This window comes from Nothobranchius furzeri, chromosome 15 (assembly GCF_043380555.1).
Source record: "Nothobranchius furzeri strain GRZ-AD chromosome 15, NfurGRZ-RIMD1, whole genome shotgun sequence".
In the NCBI taxonomy this organism is placed as follows: Eukaryota; Metazoa; Chordata; class Actinopteri; order Cyprinodontiformes; family Nothobranchiidae; genus Nothobranchius; species Nothobranchius furzeri.
This window is the reverse complement of record NC_091755.1, coordinates 32,266,721-32,283,428: the sequence shown is the minus strand read 5'-3', so window position 1 is coordinate 32,283,428 and position 16,708 is coordinate 32,266,721. Positions and strand designations below refer to the sequence as shown.

The following is a 16,708-nucleotide window of genomic DNA, read 5'->3' as shown; positions in this document are numbered from 1 at the left end:
TTGTGTAACTGGTCTCTCTGGTGTCTTTTGTCCTATCTGTGCACCAGATTATCTCGCTTTTTTCACGCCTGGTTTTCATCAGGGGACCGTGGCGGGCTGATTTCAGTCCCCTGTCTTGTTACCCCACGCCACCCGAGGAGAGATTTCACCGCTGATTACGCGCCATAATTTTAATTAGTGTTGGCCCTTCTCTTTGCGTCGGATCAAAAGAACCAAGAGCAGAGTGCGGGGTTGCTAACGCGTGCTCTGCTGCAAAGGACATCACCTCGGGTCTGTCAGAAGCTGTTGTGCCATCATCTGTCCAGAAGAAAGGCGCAGCGAGAAATGTGCGCGTCAAATAGAGGCGCTAACGCCAGCGCTGTTTCATATGTTTATAAAAGGGAAAAGGCCTTTTTCTCCACTTTTACTCTTCAGCTGCAGGTAATTCATTAACCAGATCGGACCTTTTGTCATGGACTCCCACCGGAGGAGCCCCGACAATGTTGCTGTAATAATTGGACCATTGAAGAACTTGTTTACAACAATTAGAGAGGCAATTATGCAATTACTGCAATAAACTGTTTTCCTTCTAAAAGGAAAATGGATGCATTTGCAAGCCAATGGGTTAGACAGTTAACATAAAATGTAGATTGACGCTGATTCACTAAATAAAGCACGTTTGTTTTGAGGTTCTTCATATTGTGAATAAAACAAAAATATAAACATTCTGTAGATATCCCTGAAATTTGCTACAAAGTCTTTTGTCTGTATCTGCGCACTATACTGATGCAAACTATAATTTGGCACATCGAGAGCGGAGCAAATTGACGCACCGCCTTCTATTCAGCTGAACTCGAGGTTGCGCTGGTGTGACCAAAACCCTCATTGTGCGCAACAAGCCCCGAGCATGAAGAGGAGCAGGTAGATCAACAGGTGTTTGGAGGAGAGGGGGAAAAATAGAAATATTGACACAATTTCATGAAAAGCCATGCACGCGACGGACGCGCTGACGAAGCTGTGACCAGAAGATCAAACAGAAATGGCATCATGAATTTCTATAGACTGCTTCTGGGGTTATTTAAAGACTTCTTACTTTGGTGTGGGTACACAATAAGCGCTGTTTGCCTGTGTGCGCCGGGGTTAGCGCATGAATAGACCAGAGGCGCACATTAACATCGCTTAAGGTTTTCTCAAGAGCCGAAATGAACTGACTGGAAAGTAACTTTATAACTCGCTGGAGGATGGAGCCCTTTTGTTGGGCTCTGAACTCAAAGACACAGGCGCCTGACAAAAGGGGCGCGCTATTGTTCAAGACTAAAAAGCGCACGGGCATTGATGCGCCTTGAATTGTTAAACATCTGCCATTTATTTGGAGGGACTTGAGGACGATCTGAAGGGGGGGAACACAAACACTGACTCTAAACTTGCACAACAGGCATATGAGCAACTTTAGGTTTGAGATTAGAAATTCATCTTGATTTACTTAGATTATTATAACATTCCGTTTTTTTAAATTGATAATTAGACCTTCAATGGAATTTAGACTATTTGATCCATATGGCACCAGCTTTGTTTTCGTTTTTGGCTTTTCTCATGGTTTCTCCTTCATCTGACAAAGTGGAAAATTGAAAGCTACAAGTGAAAAGCCGCGGGGCGTTCCTGATACTCCTCGCTCTGTATTTTCTCAAATAAAAACCCTATCTGCTCCATGTGCCAATCACAAAATATTGTTTTTATTTGTAAACTTATAGGACGTAAAGGCTGACAATCTTCAACATGCTAGACGATTATTTTATATTCAAAATCATTTTATGACTTTAAATCATCTCAGTAGATTCATCCAGCTCTCAGGTGGGGTTCGCGCCATCGTGTGCGGCGAAAACAACTCTGAAATTGCTATGAAATTGTCAATTTGTTGGTGTCAGCGTTCCGCTCCCACACAGTGCCATATGCCATGCTAAGTGCACCTTCTCACCAATTCGTTCCTAGTTTCACGGTCCATCCTCCCATTTTCCCTCGTGCCTGGAAGCTGAAAAGCCACAACAAAATGACAATTTGGTCTGTAGAAGCAGCCCGGACCCCCTGCGGCAGGGCCCTTTCCGCTCCGCGTCGTGGGGGCGCACCAGCCAACTGCGCGTCGCCGCGGGAAGCTTTGGCTTTTCAAATAGAGACAGAAATGCGTGCCTTAGCACAGCGGCCGGTTTTAGAAATACATATAAATGACCCTCTGATCCAAAAGGCACGTGGTGTTTGCAGCATTAAATGAAGCTCTCAGTAAAGAAAAATGCTTCTTCATATTTTCTTTCAATCTCTGTTAATCACCCAACCAGGATTTAACTGAATAACCCGCAGAGATATTGTTTTGATCAAAGGACAATCTGAATATTTAACATAATAATTTTAAGTAGTCTGATAATTTAATCATACAGCTTTTTGCGAAACCCTGCATCCTCCACACATTTTAACCAAGGGGTCCACACCACTCTGGCCCTCAAGTATCATAATCCTGCAGGTTGCCCTAAATAAGTTTTTTCTGCAGTAAGTCCTACTGAAGCCTGCTAAGGACCCAATCATTTAAATAAAGTATGCTGAAACAACAGGCACTGACTGACAGCTTCTGCTGCAATAGTTCTCCTTTTAGCCCATTGTGCGGTTTCACATTAGATAACAAACTACAAAACTGTGAAATGATTTTTCTCTCTTGATTTCAGATTTAGACTTTTCACGCACCATGAGAACATTCAAGTTTAGTTGAATTGCATCATTCCTTTTGAAGCATCATGAGGTCATTTACAGCTGCCTAAAATAATGTAATTACTAAAGTTCAACTACTTGATAAACTTGGTGGGAAGTTGTTTACACTTTTTGTAAACTACTATAGGTTTTATGAAGGGGGGGGGGGGGGGTATTGTTCTGCTATCTTGTGTTTCTCTTGTTAGAATTGCTCTGCTGTGGTTTTGTTCTACTTTGTAGAGGACCCCCTTAAATAACAAAATGGTTGATCCCAAGAGGCTATATTCTTCTTAAAAGAGACATGTTACACATCTTGTATTTATGTAAATCAACTGTCAAACAAGAAAAAATGCATTTTAATCTTTCTACTTTGTTGGTGTTTAGACATTCTGAATTTACAGTCCTTTTTGGTTGTGTAATCTAAAAATGAAATTTGCTAATCCTACCATAGTCATTTATAAGCACATAAATAATTAGAAGAACACAAAAACACAACTGAATCACCAAACAAATTCAAAAAATCATTGCTACATTATATCTTCCCCAACCATAATGCAAAAACAAAGGCAAACATTCTGAAAATGCAATAAGAAAACCTTCTGAACAAGAATTAATGTTCAGGAACAAAAAAAAAAAAGGATAATCAGGTAATTGTTGTCATGGTCTGCGTCTGCCCCTTCATTCAAGTGCCTCCTGGTCTCCTCCATCCCTCTCTAGATTCCCTTTTAAGTCTCATAGCGCCCTCATGTGTCCTTTGTCTGCATCTCATTTATGTGTTTTCTGTTCGTAGGCATTCGATCATCCCCATCCCCTCCAGTTGTAGCTCCAGCCTTTTTGCCCCCCAGCTCTGTGTCTGTGTGGGTGTGTGCGTGTCCATTCCCCAACTCAGTGTGTGTGTGTGTGAGTGAGTGTATGTGTGTGTTTGAGTGTATTTGGGTGTGATTGTGTGTATGTGAGTCCTTCCCTCAGTCTTTTAGTTCAGTTTTGTGTTTATCTGCCCTCCTTTGGTTCTGCTTCCCCATTTAGATAATTGTTGTCACATGTCTTCTCTCCAGCCCTCACTCCACACACCTGCTTCCTGTTTCCCCTAATTGTTCCTCCCAGTCTATTTAAGCCCGGTCTTGTCTTTGTCTTGTGTCGGTCCATTGTTTGTATTCTGTCAGAGTTTGTTTGTGCTCTTGGTGAGCTTTGTTTCTCCTGTTTTGGACTTTAGGCTCGCTGCCTTTTGGATTTATTTTGTTCATCCTTCAAGAATAAAAGATTTTACTTTACATCATCTCCTGCCATGTGTCATCCTGGGTTGCTGTATATTTGGGTCCTAAACATCCGCAAAACGTGACAATTGTGATGAAGGCCTATTTTAAGCTTTAAGGTACCATATAAATGGAACACTTAAAGACATTTAAAGTGGTTTCTAATACATTTACAGTTGTCTCTAAGAATTATTGCCTTGTAAGTCAACGCACCATTGTACCAATTTCAGGAACTAGAAGTGAGCCAGATCACAGTTGAGCTGAACAAGGCAGGAGTTGGAGACTAACTTCCTGTGTCATGACTTGCGGGAGGCGTCTAACCAAGACAAGCAGAATCAACACGGGAGGTAAGTAAAATTAAAGTCTTTTATTTTGAGAACGGGAACTAAAGGTGCACTGGAAGTCCAGTGAGTAGGGTGCCGTAAGGCGTTAGTCCAGAGTTTGAGCTCAGCGAGCAGTGGGGCAGGTGATGAGCCGAGGTGAGCGAGGGCGGGGGTCCAGCAGAGCGGGGATGGTGAGGAAGCGGAGAGGAGAGGAGAGGAGCAGGAGCCGTGGAGGAGGATGGGACATGGTCCTGAAGATCCGGGGTTCTCGGTGGAGTCGGTGAAGGAGATGATGGTATTCCTAAACGGTGCAAGTAGACAGGGGTTCAGAGGCAAATCCAGTCATAATCCAAGAAAACAGTCCAAGGTAAAAAAAAATCCAATAATCCAAACACGAGACGTCAAACGAGCGAACAAGCGAATACGAGAGGCTGGAGCTAACCAAAACTGTAGCAATCATCCGGCGTCGAGTGGTGTCTCCATCCTCCTTTTATATCAGAGCCTCTGATTACGAATGCAGCACAGCTGGTGTCCCCTCCGTTCCTCACCTGTGGAAAGAGAGCCTCAAAGATGGTTTAGTGAGGAGGTGCACTCACCTCGGCTCGTGGATAATGACACCCTGATATTTGGACATCTCACCTCTGATTGGCAACACAGTCAGCAACACAACGCTACCACTGACTTTGTCTGAAACATTGATGTTTTATCTCCACAAAGGCCTGGAGGAGTTCTGCTGTGTGGTGGAGTAGCTAATGCTAGCAGTTCTCTGCTGTTTCTTGTTGGCAGGAGGCATATAGGAGACTAGTAATCTAGAAAGCTTAATCATTCAGAAACACACTACAGCGAGGCTTGAATAGAAAAGAATAGTGCTGGCAGCTACTGGCTGACTGTTTTGGTATAGTTCTGAATGAGGCCTTGGAAGTACTGCTGTGTGTTTTTGTGGGGCTGAAACAAGATGATGTAACATTTTGGGAGGAAATACCACAACAGATACAAGTACAGGCTAGAGAGCACAGCAAGAGCATTAAGAGTCTGGATGTGTTTTCCATGGTAGAGCAAGTAAACAGTCACAAACATGATCCAGGTGACAATCAGCAGCAGGAGGCAGAAGGTAATCGCTTTGGCTTCATTGTAATTCTTTGGGAGGTCTTTCCCCATGTAGGAGAAAATAAAGCAAAGCAAACCCAATAAAGCAAGTAGAATAAAACTGCAAGAAGTGGCTTCAAGGTTCAAATAACAGAAAAGAACAATTTGTTCTTGGTACCACAGTGTTTCATTGTAGGGTCTTGGAGGATCATAGGAAAAGCTAATAATGAGTAGCAGGGCCTGAGTTGTAAACGCTGCAGTGATGAGCAGCCACTGTCCCTGGTACTTGGTCCACCAGCTGAGGAGTTTGGGAAACTGGGCAGATATTTTGAAAATGAAAACAATCTGAAAAGAGCGCACAAAAAAACAAGCCAGACAAACTGTGTAGAACAAAAAGAACGGAAAGTACCTCAAGAAACACGAAGCGTCCGTGGGCTCGCCAAAGTAAAAGAACACACAAAGACTGCACAGGTTAAGGCAGCCTAAAATCAGGAAGCACATGGGTCCTCCAGCAGACCTGACAACAGGTGTGTTGTAGTTGATGGCGAATAGAACAGACACAAATAAAGTCAGAGCTACCAGGATGCAGGCGCCGACCATGATCACCACGGCACATCCGTCTGTTAAAGGTACAAACTCCACCAGCCGCAGATTGCAGGATGTACTGCCTTCTGCAGACCACTCTGTCTTCTCACAGCTGATGCAATTAAAGGGATCTTCTGTAGGGAGTCAAAGTCCATATTTTAACTGAGGATATCATCCTTGGTCTTGTAGTTTATATTTTTATGAGGCTCCAAAACATCAATCTCAGATTACAGGTCACTGTAAAACCAAGATCATTTGGTTTATTATTTATTTGTACCTGTTACATTGATGTAGGTTCCATTTGGACAGATCTCACAGCTAAAACAGCACCTGTGGTTTGCATTTTGCTTCCTTACATAACCAGTAGAACACTCTAGGGAACATAATGAAACGGGCACCTGTAACAAAAACAACAAATGAAAATAAATAAATAAAATTAATACAAGTCAAAAGGTGTTAAAGAAGTCTTCCCAAAGTTAACCCTATGTCTAAATTAGTAACAGAAGACAGTCAACACTGCATGTTATAAGTCTAATATTCTACACTAGTGCGCTAGCATTTTAGATGAGCTGGCTAGTCCCGCCCCTCATGGTGCTCTCTGTCTGTGGGTATCCAGACCCATCCTCTGTGCAGAATAGACAGAGGCCTGGCTGATTGCATTTATCTTTAACAAACAAGAAATGAAAAACAAAATGTATTTCCTACCATTGATATAAAATTATCTATCATAAGAAAAACAAAACAAAAAAAAACCCTCACTGTTCCGTTTGTGAACCAGAGAATTTCAGAGCTGTTGATAGAAAGATTCACTGTTGGAAAAAATCTAAAAGATCCAATCTTCTGTGCGTCACCGCTGTGGTTCCAGTAAACCAGCGAGTACGATCCAAACTTGAGGTTGCCATTTTCATCGAACTGAATAGTTCGATTTAACAATGTGAAATTGGACTTCTGTAGCTCTGCGAGAACCTGAAGGAGGCAAAGAAAATAGTTTAGTACTTGCTTTATTTTATCCACAAGCTTCCCAAATGTTACTCCCAACTGACAAAGCCAACCCTCAAATCCCATCTCTACAACCAACAAACTCTGGTCTCATCATCCACTTATGCAGGTTTAAAGGATACTAAGTAGTGTTGCATGCTTTTAGCACCCCCTAGTGTCCGTTTGTAGAAGCAAAACATGTCTCCTTGCTGTGCGTTCATCTTTTTAACACCTTAATCTAACAGCTGAAACATCTCCCAGCATTCCTAAGTGCCTAGAGGTTTGATTCATCACTAAATTAAACAAGTTAGCTGTATTCATGATCTAAAACATGCAGGAAATGTGCCAGACGGTAGTGTCAGGTCCCTCAGCAAAACTTTTTTCCAAGTCCCAGCAGTTGTAAGTGCAGTATTCTGGCCACAGGGGGCGATAGGGGCTGGGTGGCCTTTCATTAATCCTGTAAAGGGTAATTTCAGCACATACTGGCTCAAGAAAATTATTTAAAAAATATGAAAAAAGTTGCAAATTGCCCCTTTAAAGTGTTGGGACAACAGCAAATGCAGGAAAGCCCAAACCGCCTTGCCACAGTCACTAGTGGGACTCCATGGCCTCCCAAGCCAGTCTATAATCCTTCTAGTGGGTGCTGGGGTCTCTTTGGAGCAGGACATCCGTAGCCTGGCCTGCCAGACTCCTCCTCTGTTTAATTCTGCACAGAGAAAGGGTCTGTGAACTCTCCAATTCAAATAACCCCACCCCGTGAGAATTCTAACCGAGCCAATCAGCGCTGAGTAGGGGACGTTACACACAGCGACGCTCAGTTTCTCATAAACAACAAAGATAGTCTTAAATGACCTGAATGTCTTTAAAACCACAACAAGTAGAAGCGCTAAAAGCATTTCTTCTGAAACTATAAAAGATGTTTGCACCGTTGCCAGACGTTTTTTTTTTTTTTACTACAGCTAAAAACGATAGCGTCGCGCGGTACATTCTGTATTTCCGTCTTTTTTCTGATTGGTTATTTTTGAGCGGCCTAGTCCCGCCCCCCAATTGCCTCTCTGCCCGTGAGTTACCAGACTCTTTCTCTGTGCAGAATTAAACAGAAGATGAGTCTGGCAAGCTAGGCTAGGACATCCAAGCCAAATATCTGAACCACTTCACTTCTTCAGCAGGGAGCAGTAGTGATTCTAACCTCGCCTCTCCCACATGTCTAAGTTTCTTACCCTATCTCTAAGGCTGAGCCTGGTCACCATGTGGAAGGAAATCTGTATTTGAGATCTTGTTCTTTTATTCATTACCCAAAACTCATGCCCATAGTTGAGTAATTGTTACAGGGGAGTCGTTTAGACAGATTTCTCTGCCTTGTGACCACTTCACCTAACTCTAGCCCTCACTCAAAACTTATGAATGCAGGTCAGATGATAGGATGCCAGTGCCTATGACTTAGGCTGACCTGGTACCAAGTATTGATGTTCAAACATGGTGTTAGCTTTGGCCAAACTCTGACTTGCACAGCGTTGAAACAGAAAACACTACTCCCTGTTAATGCCTCTCAATCATGTCCCCTCAGGTCACATTGTAATTTCCCACGTGAGCTTTAAAGTCCCGCATGGACTATGGAACGCCTGGTTGGGGTGTTTTCCAACGCTCAGCAGAAAAAAAATTCTTAAAACAAATCAAATCTCCAATCGTTGTGTACTTACCATGTTTGGGTATACTGTAACATTCCTACATCCATTTTCCTCACATTGTAAGGTGTTGTGTAAAGCATGGGCAATGGCATATACAGCAGAATAAACAGGAAAAGAGAATGATGGGTCGGCATTAAGGATAGCCGTAGCATTCCCGTCGCTGCAGTTGCAAACCTGATTACAAAACTGCTGTGAATCATTTTCACAGGGAATTTGGCGTTTGAAGGAATGGATAAAGCCACCAAAACCAGGTATTGTTACTACTGGCTGGGCCACACCAAGCACAGTTCCAATATTTCTGATTCCCTTCATCTTTGGGAGGCGTTTGTTCAAAGACCATTCGTCATTGGCTATCCACACTTTGTTGGTAACTTTCAGCTGAATAGCTGATTCAATTAGAGCTTCAGCATCCACTTCAGGGGCAAAAACAATAATGACGTGTATCTTCTGCCTTTCTATTTGTCTTAATATTTGGGAATAATTTGTGCTGGCACTGAGGTCATTGGTGTACGCCATGCAGATTTCGCTGCTCTTGATTCTTTCAATGAACAGTCCCAGTCCATCAATGCCACAGTCATCATCACTGTTGAGGAAAGCTACCCAACGCCAGTTGAAGTGTTTCAAAATGCTGAAAATCACTTCTATGATGTCTCTGTTGGGATGAACTGTTCGTAAATAAGATGGGTATTTAACTTTATTTGAAAAAACAGACGTTGTTGATCCGTAGCCAACCTGTTGAAGAAGAGCAAGAGAGAATTCAGGATCACCAAGACAAAAAATAAAGTCAGTTAATTAGTTGATTAATAAAATGTATTTTTTAGATAATAAATGAAACTGGTATTCACACAAAAATTATCTCCTATCTTGTACTAGAATGGTGGTTCTCAAACCTTTTAGGCTTTTGATCAGTGGCAGAAAAAGGAGTTTTCTGAGTATGGGGCCATCAAGGGGCCACTAATATTTATAGAGGGGCCAAGCGTTGAGGTTGACTATGGAACACGGACAATCTGGTGAACTCTGGTGTTCAGAGGTGGTATTGCAACAACAGGACTAATTTTCCAGCCGCTGGGACGTTGGTCCACTGCTGACTAGGGGTTGTATCAACCAGACTTCACTGCTCTGTAGTGACTTTTTATGCCTTTCATAGACTAGTTGCTGTCACGTGATAATGACCGAAAAGATGCAGTCCCCCCCCCCATCCATCGGAAAAAGACGCTTGGTCACCCATCATCAGTTTTAGCTGCTTCAGGTGTATGACGTCATCAACAACTAGTCAAAGTCGACTCGATTTTCATTACTTGACGGTCGACTTTAAAAAAAATTAAGTCATGCAGCCCCAACTGCTGACACATTCCAGCACCGTGTTGAGAGACAAATTGTACAGGATAAGGAGTAATTTCTACTAGTAAGTTTATTTTACAACAGTATTAACCGTTAGAACATCTTCTGGGCTCAGAATCAGCTGCTTGACTCGTCAAGTCTGCCATTTTACACAGCCCAGCCTTGTCTTGCTGAGTGGACTTTTAAGCGCAACATTGCCTTCTAGTAGCTGGTAGATGTAAACATAAACAGTGTCGTGCCAGACAGAATAAAACTTTGATTGTTTATCTTTAATGAGGGATCAGGCAAAGAGCAGCCCAAAGACTTCTTATGATGAATAATATGAATGGAGACCGTGTTCCCTCGCCCAGACATGGGTCACCTGGGCCCCCCTCTGGAGCCAGGCCTGGAGATGGGGCACGTTGGCGAGTCAGGTGCAGTGTGTGACAGGTGGTAGTCGAGGGCGGGGACCTTGGCGGTCTGATCTTCGGCTACAGAAGCTGGCTCTTGGCACATGGAATGTTACCTCTCTGGTGGGGAAGGAACCTGAGGTGTGAGGTTGAGAAGTTCCGACTAGATATAGTCGGACTCGCCTCAACGCATGGCTCTGGCTCCAGAACCAGTTTCCTTGAGAGGGGTTGGACTTTCTACCACTATGGAGTTGCTCCCACTGAGAGGTGCCGAGCAGGGGTGGGCATACTAGTTGCCCCCCATCTTGGTGCCTGTACATTGGGGTTTACCCCGGTGAATGAGAGGGTAGCCTCCCTCCGCCTACGTGTGTGTGTGTGGGGGGTGGGGGGGTGGGGGGGGGGGGGACGGGCTCTGACTGTGGTCTGTGCTTATGCACCAAACTGCAGTTCAGACTACCCGCCCTGTTTGGAGACTTTGGAGGGGGTGCTGGAAAGCGCTCCTTCCGGTGACTCCCTCGTTCTGCTGGGGGACTTTAACGATCACGTGGGCAATGACAGTGAGACCTGGAGAGGTGTGGTTGGGAGGAACGGGCCCCCTGATCTGAATTCGAATGATTTTTTGTTATCGGACTTCTGTGCGAGTCACAGATTGTTCATAATGAACACCATGTACAGACATAAAGGCATCCATATGTGCATTTGGCACCAGGATGCCTTAGGCCACAGCTCGATGATCGACTTTGTTGTTGTTTCACCTGACCTGCGGCCACATGTCTTGGGCACTCGGGGGAAGAGAGGGGCAGAGCTGTACGCTACCAACACTATTTACAGTGGGGACGATGTGCTGCTGACCTTTACTCAGGACGTTGTGGATCAGTGGGCAGAATACTTCAAAGACCTCCTCAATCCCACCGATACGTCTTCCAGTGAGGAAGCAGAGTCTGGGGACTTCGAGTTGGGCTCTCAAATCTCTGGTGTTGAGGTCACTGAGGTGGTTAAAAAGCTCCTCTGTGGCAAGGCTCCAGGGGTGGATGAGATCTGCACGGAGTTCCTTAAGGCTCTGGATATCGTGGGGCTGTGTTGGCTGACGCGGCTCTGCAATATCGCGTGGACATTGGATGCAGTCCCACTGGACTGGCAGACCGAGGTGGTGGTTCTCTTATTTAAAAAGGGGGGCAGCAGGGTGTGTTACAACTACAGGGGGATCACACTCCTGAGTCTTCCTGGTAAGGTCTATTCAGGGGTTTTGGAGAGGAAGGTCCATCAGACTGTTGAACCTCAGATTCAGGGGGAGCAATGTGGTTTTTGTCCTGGCTGTGGAACACTGGATCAGCTCTATACCCTTAGGGGAATCCTGGAGGGTGCGTGGGAATTTGCCCAACCAGTCTACTAGTGTTTTGTGGATTTGGAGAAGGCGTTTGACAGCGTCCCTCCGGGGGCCCTGTGGGGGGTACTGCGGGAGTATGGGCTACCAGGCCCTCTGATTCGGGCTGTTAGGTCTCTGTATGGCCGGTGTTAGAGCTTGGTCCGCATTGCCGGCAGTAAGTCGGGCTCATTCCCAGTGAGAGTTGGACTCTGTCAAGGCTGCTCTTTGTCTCCGATTCTGTTCATAACCTTTATGGACAGGATTTCTAGGCACAACCAAGGTGCTGAGGGCATCCGTTTTGGTGGCCTGAGGATCAGCTTTCTGCTTTTGATGTGGTCCTGTTGGCTTCATTAGAATGCGATCTTCAGCTTTTGCTGGAGCGGTTTGCAGCCGAGTGTGAAGCCGGTGACAAGACAGCTGAGTCAGGAGGCAAAGCTCTCGATTTACTGGTCGATCTACGTTCCTACCCTCACCTATGGTCATGAGTTTTGGGTAGTGACCGAAGAAACGAGATTGCGGATACAAGTGGCCGAAATGAGTTTTCTCCTCAGAGTGGCTGGGCTGTCCCTTGGAGATAGGTTGAGGAGCTCAGTCATTCGGGAGGGGCTAGAAGTAGATTCACTGCTCCACCACATCGAGAGGAGCCAAGTAAGGTGACTCAGGCATCTGGTCAGGATGCCTCCTGGACGCCTCCCTGGTGAGGTTTTCCAGCCACGTCCAACCGGGAGGAGGCCTGAAGGTGGACCTAGGACATGTTGGAGGGACTATGTCTCTCATCTGGCCAGAGAACGCCTTGGGATTTCCCCAGAGGAGCTGGCCCAAGTGGCTGGGGAGAGGGAAGTCTGGGCCTCTCACCTTAGGCTACTGCCCCGGATAAGCGGATGAAAATGGATGGATGGATCTTTTTAAATATAGCTTTTAAAGGAGGAACTACACATTCATTCTGCACACCTCTGAACACCCCGTGGAGGTAATATTTTTTTTAAATATAGCTTTTAATAAAATGTTCCATATTCTAACATTAGTCCAACTTCCTTACACAATATTTCACACTGGAAATTTCTATTTGGCCCATTAGTGCCACTTGTGTTTGGGCTTGGATTTGCATCCATCTATAATCTGATCATCACTCAAAGGACAGATGAATGACATGACAGGGGCACTTTAGAGGGCCAATCAGCAGGAGCATTGCCCCTGTGGCCACAATCCTAGAACTGCCAATGCTTTTGATCCACTAATTAAAGTGTTAGAGTCTCAGACAATTGTTGGTTAAAGTTACAAATAAAACATCGAAAAAAACATCGGCCCACCTATATACAGTATATTAAATTGCAAATAACAACAGTTCACATTTCTTTGTAACGGTTAGAGATAAATATGCCATTGGCAGTAAGTAAATATGAATTATGTGGATTTTTTTATAAACCTCTAATCTGGTCTTAGGGTCTGGGACCTAGCTTTGGGAAGCTTTTGGATTATAAGAAGTATAGTTTCTGTGGATTGAACATGGTTTCTTAGGCACCAAATCTAAGACCAATTCTTGTCTAGTTGACCAAACAGAGCATTGCACTTCAATAGCCTTGCATGCAGATCATGATGATAGACAAAACTGTCCTATATGGTCCAATAAATTCTTACCATAGGAATGAGATCTGCCATGAATAGCGGGGCGACAATCAGAGCCTGGGTGCTTGTTAATGGACCAACAACTGCAATCACTTTGGGAAGATCCTTGTAGCCTTCATACCAAGGATGGATCAAACCGTTGGCTGAGATGAGTTTAAAAATATTTGGAAAGCTTAACATGTCTGAGCAGTGATCAAACATTTCATAACCCAAAGTCACATTTGGCAGCAGGCTGGTGGAGTTATTGATTTGCTCTACGGCAAATCTCATCAGCTGAAATCTCCGATAATTTGAGATGCTGAAGGGTTGACTATGGACAAGAAGGTGAGAGCAGAAAGATGTCCAGTAAAGCCAGTCCATGGAATTTGTAATCATTTTGCTTGAAATAATGTTCTCTGTAAAACTCAAATGAAATTAAATTATGATTTAAAAACCCACCTGGAGCAGTCAAGAGCATCCGGTCTCATGTGCCAAACAGGATCACTGACGTGATGAATTTCAAAAAGCCCACCGATAAAAAAATCCCCATCCTGGTGAAACTCTGAAGATGGAGTGGTGCACTGAAAGGAAGCATGCAGAAATATTCCCAGAAGAAAGAGAGATGGAAGAACGTGTTTCATTGTTGTAGCTCTCCACCTACCATGTCTCCTTCACTTGGACTTAAGGCTATTTGTAGTAAGCTGTGACAAATTGGTTTCGGCTGAGCTGTCATTGTCACCTCCATGCATGAGAGAAAGCATGACTTCTGACAAATACATACCTATTAATGGTTGAAAGCGTTTTCACAAATCAGTATGCAAACAAATCTCTAGTGACGCTAAACAAAATTCAACAATCAACATAAACAAGTTTCAAAGAATAATGAAAGCAATGTTTAAACAGCTTCACATTTTTTTCTTTTGGAAAAAAAAAAGCCAAATTTGGAAAAACTAACATTGCTGGTTTTCAAGGTAAGGATGTTAGATATACTGGCATCTAGTGGCATTTTGTACACATTACAGGCAGCTGGGCATAACCCTTTCTCATTTGCCCTTCGTGTTCATTTATGCAAAATTACAATGGCAGCCAAATACAAATACGTTTAATGGCAAACTCCAGAGCCAATATTTGGTTTGATCTTAGCCATGATGATGTGCGCCAAGTCGTGCATACAGGCTGATTTGTTGTGATTTTTACAGGCACTGAGATAATGTAAAAATAGCACTATTTTGAGTTTCTTAAGAAAAAAAATTCATACATCAGCTTTTGTCATGATCAAACCCGACATCTAATCCATCAAATAACCCCACTAGGGTGACAAAACAACACAAACAAGCAAACCCACATGAAGTTATTTCAACAGTTTCAATTAAAAATACAAAAAATAAACCCATTTAATTTACAATATTATGCAAATACTCAAGCCAAGATTTTCATACCCAAAGACTTTGCATACCTCACCATTATCAGTCCCTTCTGAAATGAATGGATAACGATGCAGATCAATAGAAAACCTAGAAGTTAAAGTTCATATTTAGGACATTAAGTAAGAAAAGTAAAAAAAAAAATCGAATAACATTTTCTTTTTTATAGCAAAATATTTAAGTGTGATTAATCATTTTCTGCACACTTATGGCTCTACTTGTTTTTCCTGCATAATCAAATGCATAATTAGCCCCAAGTGAATAAGTGAATGTTAGACTTTAAGTAGTGACACAACTTATTTTTAAAAATAATTTTTGTGTTTTTGTGTTTTTAATGCTGCGTAGATACATTCTAATGTGTCACATCAACTGCAACTCTGTCAAATAAATAACTTAATTTGAACTGAACAGGATTTTGAACAAAGACAAGTGATAAGATATATTACGGATTTTTGCTTAATGTGATTCCATTAAAAAGTACCTCTATGCCAGTGACTGATAATAACTGATATCTAATTAAAACAAATTTCTTAAAGAGGACCAAATATTGGACTCAGAAATAACTTTTGTGTCAGCTTAAGGCCTTTTTTTCATCCTGGTGAAGGTGGTTGACTGTTAAGATCACCATCAGATGTGTGCCTGTGAGTAATTCCACACAAATCTACTTCCTTATGTGTTCTACACCACAGGCAGAATAAATGAGGAGAATTTGCAATTCCACTTCACTTTCAAGTGATAAATGATCAGGGCTTTCACCGGAATTTGAATTCAGCTAGCCACCCAATGGAAGGGCGGAACTCTTCGTTCTCTGTGGTTGGAAGGGAAATGATCTCATTGAGTGAGGTGGATAGTAAAGACTAAAAGTGATACAACCAGTTTTCATTTTGCGGTTTTGGATAGAATGGAAAAACATCCTCAAGTTCATGCCGATTTCAATTATTTAAATTTAACTCAAAAACTGATTTTAAATTGTATAAGCAAATAAAATTTAAACATACTGTAGTTAAAGGTATGCAGTGGTCTCTAGTAGGAATGAACGCCCTGCAGGCAGAACTCAGGGCACTAAAAGCAGAAACAGTCAGCAACATCAGAGCTGTGCTTCAAACGGGAATTTGGAATCTTATTTCCTGACCTTTTGTCTCGGATTGGATAGAAGCCACGCAACTCTACCACAAACTCAGTTTGCTCGGGGACATGGATGCTTTATCTCCACAAATAAGAAGTCTGGAGGAGCTTCAGCCATGTGTTTGAGTTGCTAATGCAAGCGGTTAGCTTCTGTTGAAAGAGAGATTCTCTGCTGATTCTGGAAGCTATAACAACAGCCTTCCTCGTCGTGAGTCATTGTGGGTAAGTCCAATTCACAATGTGACGTAGAGCGGCCAGACTTCTTAAATCCTAGACTTTCACCATCTATTTTATTATCAGAAGTTAATGCCGATAGGTCTAAGAGACTATTTTCATGTTTAGCCTGCATTAAAAACTCAAAGTAACCACTTATAATAAGAAATAATCACTTTAAAATTGTTTTTCAGTCAATCACGCCATTATTAAAACATTCATTCAGTCAAACTGCTGCTGGATCAGTTCAATTTAGTAATTTTTTTGTACATTAGCTGATGTTTGTTATTGTGATTTTCTTCATGGATGATATCTGACTGTTCTGACCTCAGTCTGCAGAAAGTTCACTTTGATATTTAATGGATAAAGACCTCATGTGAGGAAACAGGAAGCACTTACAGAAAAAAGTCAAAAGATGCAAAGATAAAACATAAAAGCACATTTTAACACAAAAATACAAAATCTAAGTGAAACAAACCAACGTTACAACAGGAATCATAGATCAAACAAGTCGAAAGTTTAAAGAGTCCTTTTTATTTTGTGAGGGTTTAAAGTGATTGAACACACAAACACAACTAACATTAACAGTATGGAGAGCAAAAATCCTAATTAATAAATGA

At 42.7% G+C, this 16,708-nt stretch overlaps 1 protein-coding gene across 1 annotated transcript; it reads right to left on the bottom strand.

The window, feature by feature from the left end:
* Positions 1 to 5,164: 5,164 nt before the first annotated feature.
* LOC107390631 (taste receptor type 1 member 1-like) lies at positions 5,165 to 14,608 on the bottom strand. The gene is made up of 6 exons (XM_015967455.3): positions 13,786 to 14,608; positions 13,360 to 13,657; positions 8,638 to 9,357; positions 6,719 to 6,925; positions 6,237 to 6,357; positions 5,165 to 6,093 (listed from the first exon to the last, which is right to left on the bottom strand). The coding sequence occupies exons 1-6, from the start codon at positions 13,965 to 13,967 to the stop codon at positions 5,165 to 5,167; spliced, it is 2,457 nt and encodes an 818-aa protein (XP_015822941.3). The 5' UTR covers positions 13,968 to 14,608.
* Between the last annotated feature and the right edge of the window lie 2,100 nt (positions 14,609 to 16,708).

Bases quoted from the DNA above. Each gene is read 5' to 3' on its own strand.
- LOC107390631 (XM_015967455.3), bottom strand. From the start codon at position 13,967: ATGAAACACGTTCTTCCATCTCTCTTTCTTCTGGGAATATTTCTGCAT. The intron at 13,658-13,785 runs GTGGGTTTTTAA...TCTTGTCCATAG, and splicing joins GATGCTCTTGACTGCTCCAG to TCAACCCTTCAGCATCTCAA. The intron at 6,358-6,718 runs GTGAGGGTTTTT...TTTTTGTTACAG, and splicing joins TCTGGTTCACAAACGGAACA to GTGCCCGTTTCATTATGTTC.